Raw genomic sequence first — 25799 nt, 5'->3', positions numbered from 1 at the left:
TGTTGTTTTCCTTTAATTGCTGAAATGTTTTTAGTATTTCCTAGATGCTAGTCCTTCATCAGACATGTTTTGAAAATACTTTTTCCTGGTCAATGCTTTGGCTATTGATGGCATCTTTTAATGAGCAGGTTTTCATTTTGATGAAGTCTAATTTATCAAGTTTTTATTTTATGGCCAGTACATTCTATGGTGTAAAAGACTTTTATTTTACAATTCATGAAGATATCCTATGCTTTCTTCTAAAAGTTTTAATTTTTATGTTCAGGTCTCCACTCCATTTTTTTTTGAAGATTTTATGTATTTATTCATGAGAGAGAGAGAGAGAGGCAGAGACACAGGCAGAGGGAGAAGCAGGCTCCATGCAGACAGCCCGATGTGGGACTCGATCCTGGGTCTCAAGGATCACAGCCCGGGCAGCAGGCAGCGCTAAACCGCTGTGCCACCAGGGCTGCCCTCCAATCCATTTTAAATTAATTTTTGCATATTGTGTGAAGTAGGGACTGTGGAAGGCAGAATGCTAAGATGGTTCCTGAGGCTCTTGGCCTGGGTGTACAGGTCCTGTATAATACTTTCTCCTAAAAAACAAACAAACAAACAACTTTTCTCCTGCCCGCAATGTGAGCAGAATCTGTGAGTATGATGAGACAGTAGTCACTTTTGTGTTTGTATCTGTTACGTTAAGATCTGGTAGTGGAGGGATGCCTGAGTGGCTCAGCGGGTTTAGCGCCTGCCTTTGGCCTGGGGCCTGATCCTGGAGACCCGGGATCTAGTCCCATATCGGGCTCCCTGCATGGAGCCTACGTCTCCCTCTGCCTGTGTGTCTGCCTCCCTCTCTCTCATGAATTAAAAAAAAAAAGACTTAAAAAAAAAAAAAAAGCTGAGTGAAGTAAGTCAGTCAGAGAAGGACAAACATTATATGTTCTCATTCATTTGGGGAATATAAATAATAGTGAAAGGGAAAATAAGGGAAGGGAGAAGAAATGTGTGGGAAATATCAGAAAGGGAGACAGAACATAAAGACTGCTAACTCTGGGAAACGAACTAGGGGTGGTAGAAGGGGAGGAGGGCGGGGGGTGGGAGTGAATGGGTGACGGGCACTGGGTGTTATTCTGTATGTTAGTAAATTGAACACCAATAAAAAAATAAATTAAAAAAAAATGAAGTAATAAAAAAAAAAAAAAAAAAAAAAAGATCTGGTAGTGGACTGGAGAGGAATTCTCCTCTGATAGTTTTGAAGTAATCTACCATGTTAGGAGAGGTCCATGAAACTATGAGCTAAGTATGATCCCCAGCCCATAGCCAGCAAGCAAGAAAACGGGATCTAGTTGTACAACCTCCAGGAATTGAACTCTGCCAACAATCTGTGAAGGGAACCCCTCGTCTCAGATAAGATCACAATCCTGTTCATACCTGGTGTTTCCAGAGCACACTTTATTTTAGCTAACCTGTGCCCAGAGTTTCCAATCCATGAAAACTATGAGGTAACCAAAGTGTTGATTTAAGTTTCTAAATTTGTGGTAAGTTGTTTCTGAATTCTTTGTTTCTTAGACCTATTTGTTGACTCCTCTGCAAGTACAACATCTTTATTACGTTTTATAGGGTCTTGAAGTGAGTATTCCAAGTCCTCCAGCTTTTTTTCCAAAATTGCTTTGGATTTTCTAGGTTGTGTGTATTTCCATAGACGTTTTAGAAGGAGCCTACCAATTTCTATAGAAAAAAATCCTTTGGGATTTTGAACTGAATCCATTGATGATGAATCTGGGTAGGACTGACATCTTAACAATAATAAGGCATCCACTCCATAAACACAGCATAGCTTTCCTCTTAGTTCTTAAGCTTCTCTTTGCAGTTTTGAGTATAGAAGACTTGAACATTTTTTGTTGTTGTTCAATTTATTCCTATCTTAGGGCTTTTGATGCTATTGTTTTAGAATTTCATTTTCTGGTCTCCCTTAGTTCTAGCACCATCTTCTTAGAAACCTCTGTGCCAAGAGAGCCAAGTGGAGGAAGAAACACATGTGTAGGCTGAAGCTTAAAAGAAGATGAGGCAGAGGTCCAAATAAACCACTGGCTTGTGTAGTGGAAGCCACAGGAGTAGAAATAAGGAAAGCTAGAGGCCAGGGATACAGGCACAATTTGTTAGACTGCATGCCTACTTTCTAGAGCTTGATTCAATGGATCTTGAGTATCCTTGCCATCTGATCATGACTACCTATGAGAGACCCACCTTGCTCATACAAAAACAGTCCTGTTTGGTCTTTTGCCCATACTTATGACTTTCAGGACTAATTCTGTTTTCATTTGTAGCTGAGTGTAACATGTGTACAATAAGTCATCTCCTTCTACTATTTTAGTAAGGAAAATAATTTTTTAAAAATTTCACTATTTGCTGCCAGTACATAACCAAACTGAGTTTTGTGCACTAATCTAATATCCTATAACCCTGCTAAATCCATTTAGTAGTCCTGGTAGCTGTTTTATAAATTCCTTAGGATTTTCTATCTAAACAATCATGTCAACTGCAAACTAAGACCATTTAACAACTTCTTTTCCGATTTTTATTCCTTTTATTTCTATCTCTTGTAATTCAGTGATAGCACCTACAGTGCAATGTTGAATACAAGTAGTGAATGAACAATCCTGACTTATACCCAATCTCAAGGGGAAAGAGCTCAATATTTTGGCAGTAAGTGTGATAGCGGAGTTTTCAATAGATGTCATTTACTAGATTGAGGAGATTACCTTCTCTTCCTAGTTTGCTGAAAATTTTTATCAGAAAAAGGATGTTGAGCTTTTTCAAATGCCTTCTCTATACTGATTGAAACAATCACAGTTTTTCTGTTATATTAATGTGGTGAATTATGTTAACTGATTCTGCAGTCTTAGAACAAGCTTGTATTCCTGGAACAAACTGTACTTATTCATGGTGCATTAACCTTTAGCTACATGGCCAGATTTGATTTGCTAATATTTTGTGAAGGATTCCTAATTTTATTGTGTTCAAGGGGGGTATCAATCTATAATTTTTTTTTTTTTTTGCAATGTCTTTGTCCAGTTTAAGTATTACTACATACCTGACAGCTGAGAAGTGTTCTCTCCTTTTTCCTTAAATGCTTGAAAGAGTGCCAGTAAAACCTTTGGACCTGAACTTTTTTGTGTGAGATTTTTATAATGAATTTAATAGAAATTGTGTTAGTTTCAATAAGTTGTATTTTTCAAGGAGTCAGTCTGTCCATTTCATCTAAGTTGATAAACGCATAAAGTTGTTCATGATATTGTTATCCTTTAAATACCGGTGGGATCTCAAGTGGTAACTCCTTTTTTCATGCTTGATATTGGTAATCTGGCTTTCTTCTTGATCAGTCCAAGAAATCAATTTTGTTGATCGTTTCTAGTTAGCAAGTTTTGGCCTTGTTAATTTTGGTTTTTATTCCATCAATTCCTGCTCTTATTTTTAGTATTTTGTTCTACTCATTCTGGGTTTATTTTGCTCTAGTTTTTGAAAATTGTTACTTGTTTTTTTTAAAAGACTGTGTTTTTAAGTAATCTCTACACCCAACACGAAGTTCCAATTTACAATTCCAAGATCAAGAGCTGCATGCTCTACTGATTGAACTAGCCAGGTGCCTATTTTTCTAAGTTCTTAAGTTGAAACCATAAATCACTGAATATAGGTATTTTTCCTTTTAATATAAGCATTCAGAGCTATAAATTTCCCTTTTAGCACTGCATTCCAAAAGTATGGTATACTGTATTTTCACTGTTATTCAGTTTAATTACAACTTTAACAATTTTTTTTGAGATTTCTTCTTTGAGCTACAAATTATGTGAAAGTATCTTGCTTAATTTCCAAATGCTTAGGAATTTTCTTAGGTATTTTATTTTCATTGCTTTAAAATTTAATTTCATTATGGTCTTAGAACATATTTTGTATGTTTTCAATCTTTTAAATTTACTGTTTTTTTAATGGTCTAGTATATTGTCTACATTGGTAAATATATTTCCTGTCTAACTGCAAGAGTATGTATCCTGCCATTGTATGATAGTGCTCTATAAATATCATCTAGGGCAAAGTGGCTGATTGTGGTGCTCAGATCTGTGTGTGTGTGTGTTGGTCTATCAATTGATGAGAAAGAGGTATTAAAATCTCCAACTATGCTTTTAGAATTGCCTACTTCTTTCCTTAATTCTGTAAAATTTTGCTTCATGTATTTTGAAGCTGTTATTAGGCACATATACATTTGACTATGAAGATATCTTGAGACCTCTTATGACAACACATCATTTTTCATTGGTGGTAACATCCTTTGTTGTCTTAACTTTTGCATGGTATTCGTTTATGTATTTTTTATAGAATTCATTTTATATATTTTTCCATCCATTTACTTTTTACTTGTCTTTAACGTGCACCTTTTATAGTCAGCATACGGTTGGGTCTGCAGTTTTACGCAGTCTTCCACTCTATTGATTGTAGTGGGTAGTCCACTAATGTATTGAATATGGTTGACTTAAGTCTCCCCCTGCCTTTAGAGAGAGAGAAGAGAAAGGAGACAGAGAGAGAACGCACGCATGCACGAGAGAGAGCACGTGAGTGGGATTGGGGGCGGGGGGGAGATGGAGATGAAGATGATCTTAAGTGGGCTCCATACTCATCGTGGAGCCTGATGCAGGGCTCCATCTCAGGACACTGAGTTCAAGACATGAGCTGAAACCAAGAATTTAACCCACTGAGCCACCCAAGTACCCTCCCTTTTAAAAATAAGCTCTACACCCAATGTGGGGCTTGAACTCACAACCACAAGATCAAGAGTCACATGCTCTACTGACTGAGCCAGCCAGGAATTCTGAAAAAATAAATCTTTAATATTGTTTCAGGTATTTAGTATTTCTAAAGCTCTTCATTCCTTCCTGAAGGTCTGAGTTTCTATCTGGTGTCAACTCCCTTTAATCTGAAGAACTTCCTTTAGTGTTTCTTATAGTGTAGATCTCTTGGTGACAAATTCTCATTTTTCTTTTATCTAATAATGTCTTTATTTTGCCTTTATTCCTGCAGGGTATTTTTGTTGAATAGAGAAATCTGGGTTGAGGTTTCTCCCCATTTGGCACTTTATGTTATTTCAGTCTTCTGGCATTTGTGGTATCTGGTAAGAAGCAAGCGCTTACAACTACAATTACAACTACCATTCCCTTTTATAGGTCATTGTTCTTTAGCTACTTTTAATATTTTCTCCTCATCTTTGGCTTCAGTAATTTGACTATAATACTGTGTAGGAAAGGGTTAACTCATAGGCCTGAAATGCTCAAACCTTACACTGGCCAAAGGTAGGTCTGTCTTTAGGACCGGCCCTTGGCTGGCTCCTAGGAGATGAACTGTGAGCTCCTGGAATATTCCGGCTGGTGTTTTTGCATGCTTGACTTGAGCGATGCTGTACCAGGGTGACCAGGTAAGCTTATCATAACAATATGATTTACGGGCATCCCCAGTGGCCCAGTGGTTTAGTGCTTCAGCCTGGGATGTTATCCTGGAGACCCAGAATCAAGTCCCATATCGGGCTCCCTGCATGGAGCCTGTTTCTCTCTCTGCCTGTGTCTCTGCCTCTCTCTCTCTCTCTGTGTCTATCATGAATAAATAAATAAAGTCTTTAAAAAAATATGATTTATGTAGAACATCTGCTTTTGCTCTGGGGTCTGAGTAGCTGAGGTCAGTCGTGGGCACTGTGTGGCATTCTAGACACCAAGCACTGAGTAAGCTTCTCTTGTTGGCAACACTGCACATGCTGTCACGTCAATGATGGGAAAATTAAGAGCATCCCTGTGTGACTCCACTAGACACCTGGAAGCTTGCACCTGGTTTCTCCTGGACTTTATCCCACATGCCTTTCTCCTTTGCCAACTCTGATATGTCCTTTTGCTGCAAGAAACTAGTAACCCTTAGTGTAATACTTTATGAATGCTTTCTAGCATTCTAGTCTTTCATTCTAGTCTTTCTAGCAAATCACTGGGCCTGAAGGTCATCTTAGGGACCCCTGACACCTGTACCAAGGTATGTTTTTTCCTTTTCCTTATCCTAAATATGTATCATTAGGCTTCTTTAATTAGCAAATGTTTTTTAGAGTCTGAAAATTTTTTCTACTTTATCTTCAAATATATTCTTCTTCTGTCTCTCATCTCCTCTCCTTGTGAAACTTCCAATTATATTAGTTAGATCTTATAATTATGTCCCAAAGGTCCCTCAAGTTCAGTAATACACTTTTCTTTCTGTTCTTTGGGTTGGATAATTTTCTGCTCATCATCTATCAATCATCAAGTTCACTGACTCTTCCCTTTGTGATCTCCATTTTGCTGTTAAGGCCACTTGGTGAATTATAATTTTAGCTGCTGTACTTTACACTGATGTTAACGCCGCTCAGTGAATTTTATTTTCAACTGCTGTACTTTATGGTTCTAGAATTTCCACTTGGCTCTTTTTTTGTTTCTATTTCTCAATTGAGATTTCCTTTCTTTTCATTCAAATCAAGTGCATTTTCCTTTATTTCATTATAATAGCTGCCTTAAAACCCGCTTCCCAATTCTAACAAATGAAGTTAGTTTCTGTTGGTTGTCTTTTTTTCTTCAGTCTGGTTCGTATCTTCCTGGTTTTTAAAATGTATGGTTTCATATTGTATCTTGGACACTGTGAATATTGTACAGTCTCTGGACTCTGTTATATTCCTTTGGAGGTACTATCATTTGTTTCATTATGCAGTTAAATTTGGCTGGACCCAAATGCAATCTCTTGCCTCTTGGGCAACATCTCAAATCTTAGTTCACTTCTTTTCTCTTTAGCTGAGCTGCACATAGTCTTCCATGCACGTGTGTAGTTCAAAGATTAAAAAGAGACGTATATAGAAAGTACGTACACAGAATTTTAGGCTCTCACTCTCTGGATCTCTTTTTTCCAGGATTCCTCCAACCCTTTCCAGTAGTTGAATGGCTGTGGCTGACCCAAATTCTGTCCTCTTGTATTTCCTTACAATTTTTAGCCAACTTGTCAGGTGCCAACTTCAGCCTGTCACCTGGCTACAAGCAGTTAAAATGGAAAACATATTCCATGCTGTCTCTTCTTAAAAGCATCAGCTCATTTTCAGAATATCTGCCTGCTTTTGTTCATTTTCCAGTGCCTTCAGGTCTTTTTGTTTTTTCCAATTTTGTCCAGAATATATAGTTATATGCAGAAAGGTCAGTTCCAATAAAGCCTATTTGATCATACTGCAAGAAAAACCAGTGTGATGTTATTTTTTAAAGATTTACTTCAGCTTCACGGTATGTGGGTATATAGATATATCTAAAATAAAATGTTTTTAAGTTTTAAGTAATTCTACATCAACATGGGGCTCAAACTCATGACCTGACGATCAAAAGTCACATGTTCTAAGCCAGTGAGGCGCCCCAATATGGATTCCCTTTTCTTTTTTTAAAGAGAGGGAACCTGTGTGTATGAGTAGGGGAAGGGGCAGAAAGAGAGAGGATCTTAAGTGGACTCTGTGCTTAGCATGGAGCTCAATGTGGGGTTCAATTTCATGACTCTGAGGATCATGATCTGAACCAAAATCCAGAGTCAGACACTCAACTGACTGAGCCACCCAGGCCCCCTTAGATTTACTTTTCATAATTACTCTGAATACTTTCTTTTCTAACTTGTGTTTTTCTACTGTAATCATGCACTATATAACAAAAACTCTGCCAGGTGTTCAAGAATACATTATTTATTAATAAATTATGAACACTTGGGGGTGCCTAGCTGGCTGAGTCAGTACAGTGTGTGAACTCTTGATCCTGGGATCTTAAATTCAAGCCCCACATTGGGTGTAGAGATTATGTAAATTAAAAAAAATTGTAAACATTTTCACCTAACAACAGGACTCCAACTTTGATGGCAAATTGACAATAACTAGAAAAATAATGCACAAACCAAAAAGTTAAACTGATAAGCAGTGGCACTCTGACCCTAGAGAAATATCTGTATATGTGTAAAACCAGACAAGTACAAAGATGTTAACTTCAACACTGTAAGAGTAAAAATGGAAAATAACCCACATCCTAATCAAAAGGGAAATAACAAAGATAAAATGGATTGTAGTATAGCTGTTAAAATGAATACATTATTCATTTCAAATTTTATGTATTCAATATGGAAAGAGTTAAAAAAGCCTAATGTCAAATGAAACAATTTATGTAACAAAGATGGTAATATTCATAAAGGTTTGAAAACACAAAACAATACTCCATATGCATACATTTAAAACAAGCTGGAAAACAAAACAAAACAAAACAAAACAAAGCAACAACAATAACAACAACAACAAAAAAACCAAGCTGGAAAGATTTATAAGGTCCACAATGGTGTTTACCTCTGGGTAAGAGAAGAAGGGAGTAAGTGGGTCAGGTGGTAATCAAAGGGTTCTTTAGAAGCAAATATGGCCATTAATGCTAATTCGCAGAAGTTAATTCTACATGTAAAAATATGAGTATGTCTTTTTGTACTTTTCTGTATTTTTCCGTTTCTTAAAAAACCCCACAAACCTGTAACAACTCCAATGGCTGAATATTCAACTGCACAGAAAGGTCATAAGACACTGAGACATATGCCAATATTTTAAACACTGTTACAAAAAACACCTTTGTAGGGGTGCCTGGGTGGCTCAGTTAAGTATTTGACTCTTGATTTTGGCTCTGTTGTCATCTCGGGGTCATGAAACTGAGCCCTGCAACAGGCTCTATGCTGGGCATGGAGCTGGCTTAAGATGCTCTCTCTCTTCTAGAACTCTCTCTAAATACATATATATATGCCTATTTCCTTGCCTTAACAATCTAGATACGAAAATCCAAAAACCTGTCCTCACCCAATTAGGTATATGAGCAGGAATCTAAATTTTCCCTAAATGATTAGTTATACTATAGGTCATACCCATTTTTACTGAACTATAATATCCTCATAAAGGAAATGACACACTTCATTAGTAACTTGTACACAATGTACCATAAAATAGCAAAAGAAATGTAAAATACCATTAATATTTTCCATGGTTTCTTTTGCCTATTTTCCCCAACAATTTCAGGCAGAACATAATTACAGAACTGATTTTACTTTAAAGGGAAGACTATTCCGATATACTACTTAGAACTAGAGACTGATGTATTTTGCTGAAGTAGTCATATTTTAGAAGATTTATTCATAAAGTAAGACAATTTTAAAAAGTTTTCTATTTTGAAGCCTGCAAAGAAGACCTTTTAGCTTCTTGGTCTAATTATACTGTTTTTTTTTTTTTTTTTAATTATTCATGAAAGACACACAGAGGCAGAGACACACAGGCAGAAGGAGAAGCAGGCTCCCCCATGGGAAGCCCAATGTGGACTCAATCCCAGGACTCTGGGACCATCACTTGAGCCAAAGGCAAAGACTTAACCACTAAGCCACTCAGGTGCTCCTATATTGGTCTTTATAGCATCTAAAAATGTCTACTAACATAGAATGTGGCCAGTGACAAGTATCCTAAATTTCCATAGTCCTTTTCACCTCTCACAATAAATTAAATAACTCAGTGAGGAATTACTAAGGATTAGTATTTACACAGTACTTTGTTTACTACAACACTATGAAGCAGGGCAAAATAATTATTACCATATTAACAAAGGAACATGCCAAACCAGTTAGGTGAGTTATCTAAGGTCACACTAAAGCAGGAATTTGCCAAAATTAGACACTGAAATTCTTGTAGTTTCATTCCCATATGCTTACCACTCAAAAGAACAACCTGTAAGAATTATGACAACTCATAAAGAAACCTAGAATATATCAGAGAATCATATTATTAAAATGATATTGAAGATCATCTCCTTCAACATCCTCACTTTACAGATAAGGAAACTGAGGACCGAAAAGGTGACATAACTTAATTATCCAAAGCCTTCTAGATGCTGTAAAAGCAATAACGAAAATTTAGCACTCCTTAATCCAAGTTCAGCAACATTATTGAGTATAACAGCTATCCTTAACTGCCACTTCAAAAAGTTCATAAAACAGTCTCGATGTTTTCACTGATACTGAACAATTCATTCACTTAACAATTACAAATAATTATCCAGTATCTACTACATGCCAGGTCCTGTACTTTGTGCTAAATGAATATTATATGCTAAGCACTGCATTACCTGCATGTCTACATTTAATCCCCACAATATTATTATAAGGTAAGCACAATTATCTCTATTTTAAAGATTAAAATTTAGAAAGGCCAAGTAGTCTGTCTGTGGTCTTCAGTAAGGAAATAAAAAGTAAATGGTGCCTTTCTGCCACAGCTGGAGAGCAAGCAGCCTTGGTTCTGCAGAACCCATGGTGGTGGACCTCAACAAGGGTCACAAGGAGACCAAGAACATGAGCAAGCCAAGGCACTGCTGCTGGCATGGGCACCTAACCAAGCACATCAAACTAGTGCAGGACAAGATCTGAGAGGTGTGTGGTTTCACTCCTTTTGAGAGGCACCCCAGCAAGAGGAGCTGACCAGTGTTCTGGCTGCCACCAGGACAGGAAAGTGGCTGCTAAGGGCTGGACCTCCCCATCATTCTGTACATAATAAAATGCTTACCAAAAAAAAAAAAAAAAAAGGAAGAAAAAGGAAGTGATATAATCACATTTGTAAGTTTATCCCAACAAGAAAGTCTTTTTTTTTTTTTTAATTTATTTATGATAGTCACACAGAGAGAGAGAGAGAGAGAGAGAGGCAGAGACACAGGCAGAGGGAGAAGCAGGCTCCATGCACCGGGAGCCCGACGTGGGATTCGATCCTGGGTCTCCAGGATCGCGCCCTGGGCCAAAGGCAGGCGCTAAACCACTGCGCCACCCAGGGATCCCAAGAAAGTCTTATTTTTATTTTAAATACCGTAACTCTGGTATATGACATCTGAAAAAGGAATCTACTGTCACATAAGTTTGGAAAACCACAGATCTCTGCATAGTGACTAAGAGTGACCATATAGTAAACGGGGTTTCCTTTTGGAAGGCTTTAAATACCCTTTCTTCTTATACCTTCCAAGATCTCAGAACAGACAGCATTTGAAGTAATTTAATTGAAGGCTGATTGCAAGAACAGTAATCATTTACATAAATAGAAAACAATTAGTATCACATAATAAATTTTGGTCCAAAGAGTATTAAATAAGGTCCAAAGTAGAAGAATGAATGAGTTCTCTGAAGCAATACTCACAAAACAGTACTACAATACTGGTTACCTACTTTCAGAGCATAAAATCTCTCTAGTATAAGATCACATTAATTAAAAGTTTCATATGCTGTCATTCCCAGCAGGAATTCCTTTATCTTTGATTGCTAAATAGATTTCACAAGGCCCACAGCAAAAAACCTAACCGCCAGCAATGCTCCTATTATGGAGATTTAAAAATAAGCTTTGTTATTTTTTTTAAGATTTTATTTATTTATTTGTGAGAAAAAGGGAGAAGCAGGCTCCCTGCTCAATCCAGAACCCTGTGGGGCTCAATCCAGAAACCTGGGATCATGACCTGAGCCAAAGGCAGCTGCTTAACCAACTGAGCCATGCAGGTGCCCCAAAAATAAGCTTTGTAAATAAATAAATGCCTAATGATATTCTTAATGTAGCAACATAGCAATTGCTCTAAGGCCAACCTGTAAAGAAAGGAGAAAAAAGCTGGAGCAAAAAAATATTTTAAGGAGAATATTGATTTACCATTTTGGGAAATATTTGTATAAGAAAACCAAATCAGACAACCATGAAAAAATATTCTACCTTTCCCCATTATGCAGTGTTTTTGTTCTAGCCATAATTTTGGTGATATAAAGTCAAAGACTTAGAAAAATGACTCTAATAAGTAATCAATCAAGCAGAATTAATCACATGCAGTATTGCTAATGTAAATGATTACCTGAGAAGTCTGTGAGAAGTCTTGCTAGAACTTGCTTGTTTATCACTTCAGTCTTACTAAGCTGCGAAATAATATCTACCCTAGTAGTAGTTTCTCTAATTGCGGGCTTCTTGGGAATCTCAAGATCAGATCCAATATTAACTTCTGTGTGTTCTAGGACATCATATGATCTCTGAAGCCAAGATGATTCTGGATCACATGTGAAAGCCTGCTTGAGTATTTCTTCAGGAGGAGATTCTACATTATCCTGTACAGAAGCTGACTTCTCAACCTTTCTTTCACTCAGTTCCTTAAGAGCTTTGATTGTGAGCTGTTCCTGTTCTAAGTCAAGAGATGCTGTTGGAGTACCCTGGGCAGGGAAAACATCCAGAACCGCAATTCCATTGGTTTCTTTGCTTTGTTCAGTGTGTTTGCTATTTATGTCTTTAATTTCAGAACCACCTGACTCATTTTCATGCAAGACTTCCACAGCAAGAGTTGTTTTAAAGTCTGTAGTCTCTGATGTTGCCTGAAAGGCATTTCCTGTACCTTTTTCTACAATTCCTTTCTCTCTGGTTTCTGTAAAGGCTGCTATCAGGTCCTCTGGGGAAGAATCATCTGCATCTTTAACACTTTTTTCATGTAATGACTCCAAACAGGCAGAGGTTGTCGCATTTGGTGAGAATTCTGTCTCCTTAAGAACACCTGAAGACAGAGCTGAAGGAAGTTTGGGGTTTTCAGCTGCAACAGGCTTTTCAGAAGCAACTTCACTCATACTACCTGACTGTTCCACATCTTCTGACATGACATTCATGTCAGGTACTTGTGAACATGTGGCCTCACCAGTTGGACTCCTTTCAAGAATATCAGGCTGAACTTGTGCTGCCTCAGAGCTTTTTTTGACTGGCCCTTCAGAGTCTTCAGATGTTTTATTTTCCCTATTGCAAATGAAAATCTCTTCAATTTCTCTTTCATCTCTTTTTACAATAGCACTTGGAATGGAAACAGATTTTTCAGCTTCAATTTTGTTCCTTTCAAATGAAATATTGGCTGCGATGTCCTCTATTACTGTGTCATCAGACTCACCAGAACTATCAGCCTCTGTGGCTTCTCCTAATATAGAGCTCTGCCAGTTCATCTCACCTTTCAGGCTGCCATCAGGTAAGACCACTTTCACAGCGGCCACTCCAGAACCCAAAGAGACACCTTTCTCACATGGAGATCCAGGTAACTCTGCAAGTGTGTTGTCTTGTTTCTGCACATTGCCTCCCACACCTTTGATACTGATTTCCTTTGTGGAATCGAGATAGTCTGGCACAGGTATTTCAATGATAGCATTTTCTTGTGGGAGAGACGCCTGTGCCCAACCACCTGCTGATTTAATGACCGGAGTGCTCCCATTAATAGAACATACAGGAATTTTCTGGTAAGTGTTCGTTTTAAGATTTACAACTGGGATTTCTGAATTATACTCACTCATATCAAGTCCTGCAGTTTTTGTGATGCAGTTAGACTTATTGCTCTCTTCTTTCACTTGGGGAACCAAATCCCAAGTCAATATTTCATTAGTAAAGTTATGCATATCATTCACACACCTAGACACTTCTTCCAATGCTGCAGTTGTGTGTGAAAACTGTCTAGTGAATAACACACAGGCTGGGTAACGCCCTGCCTCTTTACTTCTCAGTGGAAATACTTTGTCATTAGACTCTAAAAGGTCTGCAGGTGATTCTCTATCAATATGCATTGCCCAACTACCAAAATCATTTGTGCTCTCCTTATATGCATCTTTAAATTCTTTGTCAAATGCTTCTTTGTCAATAATTACTTCAAATGGTGACTCAGGGGAATCCTTTTCAACAATACCACCTCCTGAACCTTCAGATGGGGATAAGGAATATGTACAAATGCCTTCTGCCTTGGGCTGCTGGGTTAGTGGTTTCTGGGCTGTTAGCAAAGTAAACTTGTCATCAGCATCCAAGCCAGTTTTATCATCTGTACTTGGTACCTCATTTGGGTTCCTGGACTCTTGATCTTTATTTATTTGCTGTTTCATTAGACCAACTTCCTTTGAGAAAAAAGCAGGATGATCTGGGATACTGGCTGGAACAGAAGGGTGGTTACACTGAACTTCTGCAATAGAAACTTGGGAATATGCTATGTCTTTACTGGTTCCTTGAGGCTTTTCCATCTTTTTCACATCTAGGAGAGCCAAATATTCTTTTCCTTCATTGGCTAAAATAGGCTGGCTGCCTAACACTTTGCTTTTTTCTCCATGCAGTACTGTAAGGTCAGTGTTAAGCATTTCAGAAGACGAAAAAAGGGAGGAAGTCATAGTTTCTGAAGGTGGCTCATCAGAGCAAAGAGAGCTCAATCCCTCTATAGTCAGAATTTGAAAGAAAAAAGTTTGTTTACCAGGTACAATCACACATTAGCTAGTCAGGCCAAGCAGCATGCTTTTCATTTTCCAAGTTACATATATATACACACAGGATGTACACACACACAACAAAACAACGATCAACAGTTATCCTATAAAACATGCATAAAAGTGCCAAGAGTGAACAGAAAAGCTGTATCATGCTACAAATTGCAGATGACAAAAATTTTTCAGGACAAATATTTTTCAGTCTACTTTTTCCATTGTAAAGGTAAAACATAAAATCTAGGGAAGTTTCTTTCCCTCTGTATTTTTGGTAGAGCTATCCAATGTAATCCATACAAAACCACTCAGTATTATGAAGTATTGATATATTCTCAGCTATAGGCTGTATAATTTGGTACACAAAGCTTCTACAAATCCACTATTATAGTTTGACAATTTGAAAAGGGAAAAAAAGTGATTACAGTTCTGATTCTCAGGAGATATAGTGGATCCCCCCGAGCCTAAAAATCAGACTAGAATTATTTTATTCTATCCACAGGGAAGATTGGTCTCAGGTACAGATGGCCTCATTTTAAACTGGAGTATGAAATAGTTGGCCTGCTCCAGAATCTCTTGCACCAACTTGCCAGTTTAATCAACACTGAACTGTGTAAACTGGTGGGGTTTTGTTTGTTCTTTGGTTAAGAAGAGTTAACTCCAGAAATCTTTTTAAAACAGAAAATATTATTCTAAAAGTAATACATTAATTAAATGTTATTAATCATTAATACCACAGCAGCCAGCGATTTATCACATTGTTTCCCATCTTTCCAATCTAGCAAGTTTTTACTGAAGAAAAGATCAAAACAACCTTCCAAAGGATAAGTGCTGTTATCTCTGGAGTTAGAACAAGGTAGGTCTTAAATAAATAGTTCCAAATGTATGAATCAAAGATTCAGTTTGGTAGATGAGACCTAAGCAGGCTCAGGACAGCACTGTCTTGAGCGTGAATGAGTAACTGTGAATTTGTGAAAGAGAAAAACCTTTGGGATTACTTCTATTCAGCTTATATTCTTTTTCATGTGAGAAGTTGAATAATATGGGGGATCCCTAGGTGGCTCAGCAGTTTAGTGCCTGTCTTCGGCCCAAGGCATGATCCTGGAGTCCTGGGATTGAGTCCAGCATCAGGCTTCCTGCATGAAGCCTGCTTCTCCCTCTGCCTGTGTCTCTGCCTCTCTCATTAATAAATAAATAAAATCTTAAAAAAAAAAAAAAAGTTGAATAGAAGCAAAATTGTGACTTTATTCAAAATCATTTTAGAAAGCTTAAAAGAAATAAAAATTAAATATCCTACTGCAACAAATAAAATTCCACTATTACAAAATGTTTCCAAATGCCAGATAAAGTTCCTCTATTTCAACATATCACTGAAATTTCATGTAATAGGATCTGACCTTTAGGATAGTTTAACTGTAATCTGGGCATTGGGGAAAAAGTCTTTTAAATTGAGGAAAAACAGTAACAGTCTGGTGGTACAAACTGTACTGTACTAGGGGGACAGAAAATATTTGAAGCTGTAATTCACATTTACTTCTAATGTAGTAAAAATGACTTGCATTTATCATTATATAGTATAATACAGTATCACTATATAGCACTCAACACCAGATTAAGGAGACAATGTAAATGAAGCTCAGCATTATAGATTAAAAGGTTCAAAACTGGGACACCTGGGTGGCTCAGCGGTTAAGCATCTGACTTTGGCTCAGGGCATGATCCCAGAGTCCCGGAATGGAATCCCACATCAGGCTTCCTGCATTGAGCCTGCTTCTCCCTCTGCCTGTGTGTCTCTGCCTCTTCCTCTGTGTCTCTCATTGAATAAATAAAATCTTAGAAAAAAAAAAAAAAAGAACTACATTTTCAGTAGTTCATTTACAGGATACATTTAAATCGCGCTATGTACTATTACTGAACTTACTGGTTACTGTTTATACCAGGAAATATTTAATGGATTAAATCTGGATTAAGGTAAAACTGTATGGGAACCCCTCCTTTCAAACACGAATGGAACTCTGACATGATCAAAACAGACTCCACCTTACAGGGAATGCTCAGCTTATGTATTTTATAGAGATTGAGATATCAGATGACTCAGATCAATCATCCTATAGACAAAAGGGGACAAAATGAATTAGTAATAATGCCACAAAAAAAAGTAATAATGCCACAAATATCGAATGCCTATCATGTGCCAGACACTGTCTTAGAAACTAGATTAAAAGCAGTGAACAAAAAAATCCCTGAATTTGTGGTGCTTACAGCACAGAGCAGGAGACGGACAGACAATAAGCAAAATGATTAAGTAAAATGATGATGATGTGGTGATGGTGGGCTTTAAGAAATGAAAAAGAAAGCAACCTACCCTGAATGCTAATAAAATAATGTGCACATTACTGGGGGGAGAAACATGGTGGAACTATTCTAACATGCTTTATCAGGGCACGAACTTGTCAGTTTTCCAAGCCTTGTTTCTCTCCTATTTCCTTGAACTCTTAATACTCCAAAAGTTTCAAGTTAGGTATATAGTAATCTGAAGTAAAGCTAGAAGATTAATACCAGCAAGTCCTGCAATTAAATAAAACCTCTAGGGATCTGTGGGGATGGCTCAGCAGTGTGGTGCCTGCTTTCGGCCCAGGGCCTGATCCTGGATTCCCAGGATTGAGTCCCGCATCGGGCTCGCTGCAGGGAGGCTGCTTCTCCCTCTGCCTATATCTCTGCCTCTCTCTCTCTCTGTGTGTCTCTCATGAATAAATAAATAAAATCTTTAAATAAATAAATAAACCTCTAACATTCTTTAATTAAGATTCTTGCTCCATGCAACGAGAGCCCGATGTGGGATTCGATCCCGGGTCTCCAGGATCGCACCCTGGGCCAAAGGCAGGCGCTAACCTGCTGTGCCACCCGGGGATCCCTAATTAAGATTCTTTAATGTGATGTCACCACTATGCACAGAAAAATAACTTTAATTAGCTTCCCATACAGTTTTACCTTAATCCAATAGACAATATATAGTGCTTTCTGGGGGGCTAGCCTAGGGGCCACCAGATCTCTATATTGCATTAATTCCTGAGACTGTGGGATATAGGAGGTGCTAGCTCTCACCACTGTCAATCCAGCTTTCCCACATGTAGCAAAATAAGTCAGCATCTTCATCTGTGCTTCAATTTTAATTATCATGTTTAGAATTTCAGCAAATGAAAAGAAGTTTCTTTGGCTAGATGAAACCCTAACAAAGTTGGACAGAGCTGACTTGTACCAATACAATGAAAAAAACTGGGCTGGAAGTAAAGAGTTTATAAAGGCATGAAAACATTAAATAGAACGAGATCAGAATCTACTAAGCCTTTTTTAGAACAGCTCCCATAAGCAAAGACTATTCCAACTAGTGAGTATGGCTCTTAATAGTCACTGGTGTTGTCCAAGTTTGCAAAACAGCAGAAGACGCCAGGGAGTTTGAAGGCTGTTAGTTTTTAAAATACTATACACTAAAAACAAAAAAACAAAAAAACTATACACTAGTAAAAACTGCCTGATAGAGTAACTTTAGATCATCTTACACCTCAGAAAATGTCCATTCTCTTTCCTCTTTCAAAAGATCCAAACCTTCACATACACTACAAGGAGACTTTCAACATTACTCAAAATCAGTAAAAAATTCCCTCATTATGAATATTTTCTAATTTAGTTATTTACTGTAATAGGATTTAATGTGCATATTCATTTTCAAGAATTCTAATTACTTAAAAATATGGCATGGCTCTACTACCAAAAGGGTTATACACCTAATAGGTTTGTTAAAAAGGGAATTATATATGGTAAGAGGAGAAAAACTTCATAACCCCATAATAATCATGAGAACATTCCCAAATTTATCCAATACTGAGCTCCTTGCTTACCCATATCTTCCTAAACTACTTAGAAGTTTTCACTTAAATGTACTATCCAAAATTAGACTAGAAAATTAAGTTGGTAGTCGTAGTGTAAATTTCTAGACTGTTCCCAGACCAAAAATTTATGTTAAAAGATGCAAAATCATCTTTAAGTGTGATCATACTTACTAATAACCATGTGGCCTCGGCAAGCTGGTTTATCCCATCTAAAAAATGGTCATACTTGTACATCAAACTTGAGAATTGCCGTTGAGGATTAAATGAGTTAATACGTGAAAAGTGCTTATAACACTACCTGGCACTTAGTAAATCCTCCATAAATATCCCCAGACACCACATTCTCAAAAAACAAGAAAGAAAAAAACCTGACATTCAGACTCCGTATCATATGTTTTTTTTTTTTGATAAGGAGAGTATATAACACATATTCTCCTTCAGAATTTTAGACACTTTCCCTCCTACCATTCTCAAATAAAAGAAAGTAATTTAAAGAGCTTTTATCTATTTCAAAAATTTGGGTGATGCAACTTCTGAATCAGTTACTACAAAACAAATGCCTATGGCATTCCAAAAATCATGCTGGGTTCTTTGTAGGTAAAAACATTTAAGACAGCCCAAAAAATTCAAAGCCAGTGTTGAAAGAAAAAAGAACTTTTTCCTGAAAAAAATGTTTCATTTTACCACCATCAAGGTCAAAGTGTATTTTAGTTCAACGTACCAGTAGCTGAACAATCAACAAACAACCTGGCACAAAAGCAGTCTTGGATGCCAACTTTTACACTCCCTTTCACACTTTAGAACTACTAGTACTTCATGTATTACCTCTGCCTTCCTGACACGGATGCAATCTGCATTAAAGTTTCCTAGGTAATGAACCTGGTCTAAAAACTAGAGCTTTACTACACGTTAGAACTCTAGTCCTGTAGAAATCCCACAGATGGGCCTGATGCTTTTCACTCTTACTCTTGCCCCTGGACGGTCCCTGTCCAGAAGCACAGCTTAAAGGTTAGTAGGGTATGGGTGGTCTTTTGTGCCTGCTTTAAATACTTCTGCTGACCAATATTAAAGTACAGTAACTCGAAATTTTGATTGGAATAAGGCAAAAGCTCCATTTGACTGGATAGTGGGAATTCAGGTAGAATTTTCCTCTTCTATGTCCACAGTATTTTATCTCACAGGACAAGGTGGGGAATTAACAATGATATGATGAAAAATCAACTTCCAAGTGAATATTGTGTTCACATAAAGTAAATGCACTCAAATTAAAAAAAACTCTTCACATATTGCTTTTACTCTGTTCTTCAAAATAGCTTCTCTTTACTTTCTTATTCCTCAAACTGCCTTTTTAAAAAAGATAGCATTTTTATTCAGGTGTTGGTAATTTAATTACTGAAAACAACGTAATCCAAAAACAAGTAAACAATAACGAATGTTATATCCTATTATCAGAGTTCTTCCTAAAAAGCGTGAATAGCTTAGAATTCTGTTACAGTTACCCTCTGGTGACTTTCCCCCTCCTAAGAATTCAGTACTTTTAATTAAAATTCAGTATTTTTAATTAAAGGATAGCTGTATCATGGAAAAACCATACACATCAGCGAAGAAATACTATGCATATTCATACAAAGGAGGCTCGAAATATTCAGGTATAGGTTTTCCTACACTTGAATTTTCTCATGTTCACAAAACAGGAAGGAAAGACAAATTTTCGTGCAAAACAGTATCAGCAATTTCCAGCCACAGCATCAAAATAGGAAGTTAGCCAGCGGACACTTTGCAGCCAAGCTAGATTCTAAACAAAAAGTCTCTTCTGTACAAAGAAAAATGTTTTGCTTTTGTTAAAAAAAAAGGCTGTAACTGGCTAATTTTTTCCCTTAAATGCTTGCCCCAAAGTTCAGTGTTTAACTTCCTATTCCAGATGCCTACTGCATTACTCAAATTGAATGCAAATGTTGGTTACTGCAAATGTGCTTCCAGTTCTTCAGGTTCCTCTCTTTCCCATCTTATTTTCACCTACTTTTCTTCCATGTTTTCTAAAAAAAAAATCAGAGTATTTTTCAGCCTCCATCCTTATCAAAGGTTTCAGAAGTAGAAATCAAATTTGAGTTTGATTTTGTGCTGATGGAGGGAGCACAGCCCCCCAATGATACTAAATTACATCACTAACAGCAATACGCTTAAAATAGTAATTTCTGCCTCTTTCTCTACTCTCATGATTATAACATTAACCTCAAAATGACATCTCTAAAAATATCTGCAAACCCTAAAATACGACTAATATACTTTATCATCTTTACCACAGGCAGTGTTTATGAGCATGGACTTTGGAGTTCTACATGTGTCATTTACTCACTCTGTGATCTTGAGCAAGTTATTGCACCATTTAAAATCCCAGTGTCGGGATCCCTGGGTGGCGCAGCGGTTTAGCACCTGCCTTTGGCCCAGGGCGCGATCCTGGAGACCCGGGATCGACTCCCACGTCGGGCTCCCGGTGCGTGGAGCCTGCTTCTCCCTCTGCCTATGTCTCTGTCTATGTCTCTGCCTCTCTCTCTCTCTCTCTCTCTCTCTGTGTGTGTGTGTGTGACTATCATAAATAAATAAAAAATTTAAAAAAATAAAATAAAATAAAAAAATCCCAGTGTCAAAAAAAATAAAAAAATAAAATAAAATAAAATCCTAGTGTCCTGAACTGGTAATTCAGCTAGTACCCTTCCTCCATAAAACCGGCTGTGCAGATTAAACAATTCACATAAAGTATTGAACACGGTGAAAGCTCAATAAAAATGAGTCACATCCTACATCTATACCTCTTAATATCTTTCTTTTACATTACAGGGAAACACCATTAAAATTTATTCCCCTATTTTGAAACACTCAGGGATTAGGATGAAATTAACTTCTGCTTAATAAGAAAAAAAGGAATCAATAAGACTACAAAGGACCTACTGAGGAATACAACTTATTCAAGAAGAAATTGATTATTCTATTGTCATTACAAATGTATTTAATAGCTGTAAAAAAGCTTGCTTTACTAGCTTAAAAAACTATCTACTTCAAAGTAGTACAATTTAATAAATATTACATAATTTTCTTCTGAAAAATTTAATTGCCCTTCCTTTATTCAGTCCAAATTAATGGCAGCTTTTTGTACATGGATTTCCCTGAAGGCCAATGAGAACTATTTCAGGACTGAAGAGGTCATTCTTAAATATGAAAATGTTCTATTTAATAATCGCTACATATTACTTATTATGGTTTAGATATATATAAGTAAGGCATAACTCTCAAGGCTAAATTAATGGCTAAGGGTTATGGAAGCCAGAGACAGATTAGTTGGGTTAATGCCAGTGATGGACTCAAGGTTCCTCTTGGTGGCAGCAGTCATTAAAAAAGCCTTGCACTGGGCAGACTGGTCCCAGCTATTCTCCCCAGTGAAACAAGGACACCAACATCCTCTTCCTTATTTTTATGAGGCATACTAAAAGCTGGCCCTTCTTGGCTCTTCTAGAATACACTGAATCACTTGCCAAGGTGTCTCCTCAAACAACAGGCTGATCTCTAGGACTGCCAAGGAAGTAGAGCACCAACTAGGTTACTTTTACATTGTCTTTTTTTTGCAGGATAAAAATGTTAGTAATAACAGAGGCTAGACTGGAACACCTTCAGGGATATAGTTTTAACTACCCTTTTTTTTAAGATTTTATTTATTCATTCATGAGAGACACAGAGAGAGAGAGAGGCAGAGACACAGGCAGAAGCAGGCTCCATGCAGGGAGCCCAATGTGGGACTCAATCCCGGGACTCCAGGATCACCACCTGGGCCGAAGGCAGATGTGCTCAACTGCTGAGCCACCCAGACATCCCTAACTGCCTCTTTATAATAATACCCTTTTAACAATTACATTTTCTTGAATCTGCACTGGTCAAAGTATCTTTTTATAAGCAAAGAGGAAAAATGGCAAATCTATTTTCTTTCACAAACTCTCATACTCACTGTGACACTGAAGCCTACTTAAAACATTAGTTTTTAATTAGCAAAATCCTTTTCGTTTACCTCTATTCTACTTGAATATATGCGTAATTTTTCCTAACAGGAATTAAAATAAGTTTTTAAGCTATGATAGTTATGTTGTCAACGTTCTATACGTTAGGTATGTTGTACCTAGCCTGCATGTTACACTATTTAGGATATCAATGATCCCCTTTCTGTATTAAAATAGTGGCTAAAAGTTACAACCATGAAGAATGTATTTTAAAAGATCTGAAATAGGGGCACCTGGGTGGCTCAGTGGTTGAGCATCTGTCTTTGGATCAGGTTGTGATCCTGGGATCGAGTCCTGCATCGGACTCCCCAAAGGGAGCCTGCTTCTCCCTCTGCCTGTGTCTCTGCCTCTCTCTGTGTCTCTCATGAATAAATAAAATCTTAAAAAAAAACTGAAATATTTACAATAGAGAAAATGTAATGATTTGTTCCATCTACAGTATGCTATTTTCACCAGAGTGGAACACATGTAATACCTACTGGCTTAAATTATTAAATTTCTCATATGGGAAAAAAAAATCCCGCAAATTAATCTGGTTGGGTTTCAGACGTCAAGTCACTTTGTAGATCTGAATTATTTGCTAATATTGACAAAATACCTATCTTTTAATGTAAACACTTAATTTAAAAGTTCTTGATTTGACCCACGTTATCCAAAAATCACACAATGACAACATTACAAAGGGACTGGGGGACCTGATATTATGCCTAATTTAAAAGCAACAAATTATCTATCATGTTTCATAAGAAATAGACTACCTTCACTTTATCCCACTATGTTTTTATTCTTATAAGGTCAAAGTCTTCCTATCAAACCAGCAACAAGACTCTGCATCTAGTGAATTCCAGCTGGGACAATAATCTGTTTGTACAGGGCTTCTCAGACCTATCTAGTGACTTTAATTACCTTTTTTTAAAATAAGGGTTTTCCACTGACCTACATTTTAGGTCGAGTACAAATGAAACTGTACTTTATTATTAGTGCAACTCAACAGAGCACACAGTGCTCTCTCTTGCAGATTCTTGGTACTACTACCCCCACAAACAAATAGCTATCACACTTGATTCCCTTCTTCACTGGCTGGCAGATTAAACAAACAAACAATCCCAGAAAGCTACAGCTTAATCTCTAGGAAAACAAGTTTTGCTTGCCAAAAAGTTAACTGATTTATTCACTGTTCCTAGGCAGTTTGGAACTAGCCTAGATCTTGGTACAAATCTCAGATAAGTTCACACACTAAAGCATTCTAGCTAAGTTGGTATATTATTTCAGTGGAAGCACACTTTTATACTGTTTTTCCAAACCTACTACCTCCCCAAACCAGTTATGTAACTGCAATCTATATATTAAATGCATCCTGCAGTGGGCTGTTTTATGAGCCACAATTCTGTCTGCTCTAAATGCTGTGGGTGAGTTTATAATTTTTAAGAAATGCTCCAAACTGCACCTAAAGCTTATGTAGTGTTAAAGGGTCCACCTATCTAGCCTCATCCTGTTTTATTAACCTTTACAGAAAATCAAGTGCAAACTGCTAAATATGAAGGACTGGCTTATAGTTTTTATTTCAAGGGATTTGGGGGCAATAGAAAACTTGTGCCTCATATCCCCAGTTACAGCCTCTTTCTCAACATTTTTCTTTTATTAATGCACACAAAAAAATGACAGACTTGCCTTGCGAGGTCGAAAATAGAGATACAGGCTGAGAGGAAGAGGAAGAAACAAAGGAATCTGAAAGAAAATATACAGCGTGAGAATTTGACAACCTCACACAGGAATTTTAATTTTAACTCTCCTTTTTATTTGGCCAAGCAGCATAATTTCATTGGGTTTAAGCAAGAGGGGAAAACCCAAATCTTTATTTCCATTTACTGTTTTCACTCACCTGGTGGCAAACCTTATTTTCAAGATGCATTTCTAAAAAGTTAATCAACTCAATTTCTTTGATCAAATATTCTCACCTTCAAAGAAAAAGAGGAACCTCTAGCATTTTTAAACAAGTAAAACCTCAGAAAAGATGATACTCCCTTACAACTTTCTGTGGGAAAGAAAAAATAAGTAGCTGAGCACACTAACTGATAATTTGCTTTTAACAATTTTCAACTGCATTCTGAAGAGTCACTAGTATGAACATTTATTTACTTGGCAAATATGCGAAATTGATCCCGAGTACTTTAAAAAAAAAATCACAAATAATCTACTTAGGAAAATAGGACTATATAAGAAATCTTCTACCTTCTAAAATTACATTCCTCTAAATTTGGCATCATTTATCAAACTTGTAAATGTATGTACTGTCCCCACCAATAAGCTACTCTTTTAATTTGGCCAGTTATGCCTAGAGGAATTTAGCCTACAATATTAGCATCGATTATAAACACCTGTATATGAGGATATTCGTTAAGAACGCTTGTTATAAAATTAGGAATACTCTAAGTGACCATCAGTAGGAGACTAAATAGTTACATCCAAACAATGGAGTACTTGCTGCTATGAAGAAGATACAGCTATGGATGTTGATATACGTGATAAATTAAAAAAGCAAAATGCAGAAGTATATACATGTGTCTCCCTCATTACCAGCAAAAGAAACTCTTGAGGTCTGAGGTGGGGGAAGATTTGCTTTTCAGTACAACCTTTGGCCCTTGGGAAAAAAAATACAAACCAAGAATATAAATTACCCTCTCACTAAAAAAGGAAAAAATCAATAAAACTAGCATGTGAAAAGCAGTCCCCCCCCTCCCCAAAAAAGTGCCCCTAAATATACTGGCCTTTACTTAATTCCTTTTTTCCTTGCAAGTATAAAAATGTTTTCACAAATATTAGAAATACACTTAAAATGGGGAGATTGCTTTAAAAGACAGGCTCTAAGCTTGTATCGATAAGCATGAATTTATTTAGTCAATAAATATGGAGGACAGTAACAGGAAAAGAAAGTTTAGTGGATCACAGGCAGTAATTCAATAACTCAGCACCAGAGTCTTAAAATTCACTGCTTTTTACTGATCTTAAGATGAAGCATCATATTTACCACAATAAATGAGAAACCATTCTTTTTGATTAATTTTTTGTTTTGTTTAGTAATCTCTACCCTTCATCATGGGGCTCAAACTCTCCACCCTGAGATCAAGAGTTACACATCTCAACTGGGCCAGCCAGATGCCCCATCTCCCTTCCTTTTTTGAAGCAAGCATTTCTGTTTCTTTAATGTTTCAGATGGGTTCATCTCTACACATGCATTAACCTTCGACAATAAATCTCTGCCAAATGACGAGTTTACATCTGAATAAACCTGAAAAACCAAATGCTAAGTTCAGCCCAACGCCAAAAAAGATACTATGAACTTGCCTACCCACCTACACCTAACACCCCCTCTTAATGGAAAATTTCCAAATACAAATTCTTATAGGTAGCATCTATTCTGATATAACACACAGATAACCCGTAACAGTTTGCAACAATATTACATAATATCTCCTAACTTACATAACCACAGCGTATTCATATTCCATATGCATGCCACAGGTAA

At 37.0% G+C, this 25799-nt stretch overlaps 1 protein-coding gene across 3 annotated transcripts in view; it reads right to left on the bottom strand.

Annotated features, from left to right (window-relative positions):
- Positions 1-25799, bottom strand: part of RTN3 (reticulon 3) — a 57977-nt gene that overhangs the window by 19695 nt on the left and 12483 nt on the right. The window contains exons 2-3 of one of the 3 annotated variants that reach the window (XM_072789610.1): positions 23945-24001; positions 11937-14294 (exon numbers count right to left, since the gene is read on the bottom strand). The exons of 1 other annotated variant lie outside the window; for it this stretch is intronic. In XM_072789610.1, the coding sequence (XP_072645711.1) occupies positions 11937-14294; positions 23945-24001 (2415 nt within the window). The remainder of the gene's footprint in view (positions 1-11936; positions 14295-23944; positions 24002-25799) is intronic. One more of the 3 variants, XM_072789611.1, reaches the window with a different exon arrangement.

This window comes from Canis lupus, chromosome 21 (genome assembly GCF_048164855.1).
Source record: "Canis lupus baileyi chromosome 21, mCanLup2.hap1, whole genome shotgun sequence".
Lineage (NCBI taxonomy): Eukaryota > Metazoa > Chordata > Mammalia > Carnivora > Canidae > Canis > Canis lupus.
The sequence above is the reverse complement of the archived record's forward strand: the minus strand, read 5'-3'. Positions and strand labels throughout refer to the sequence as shown.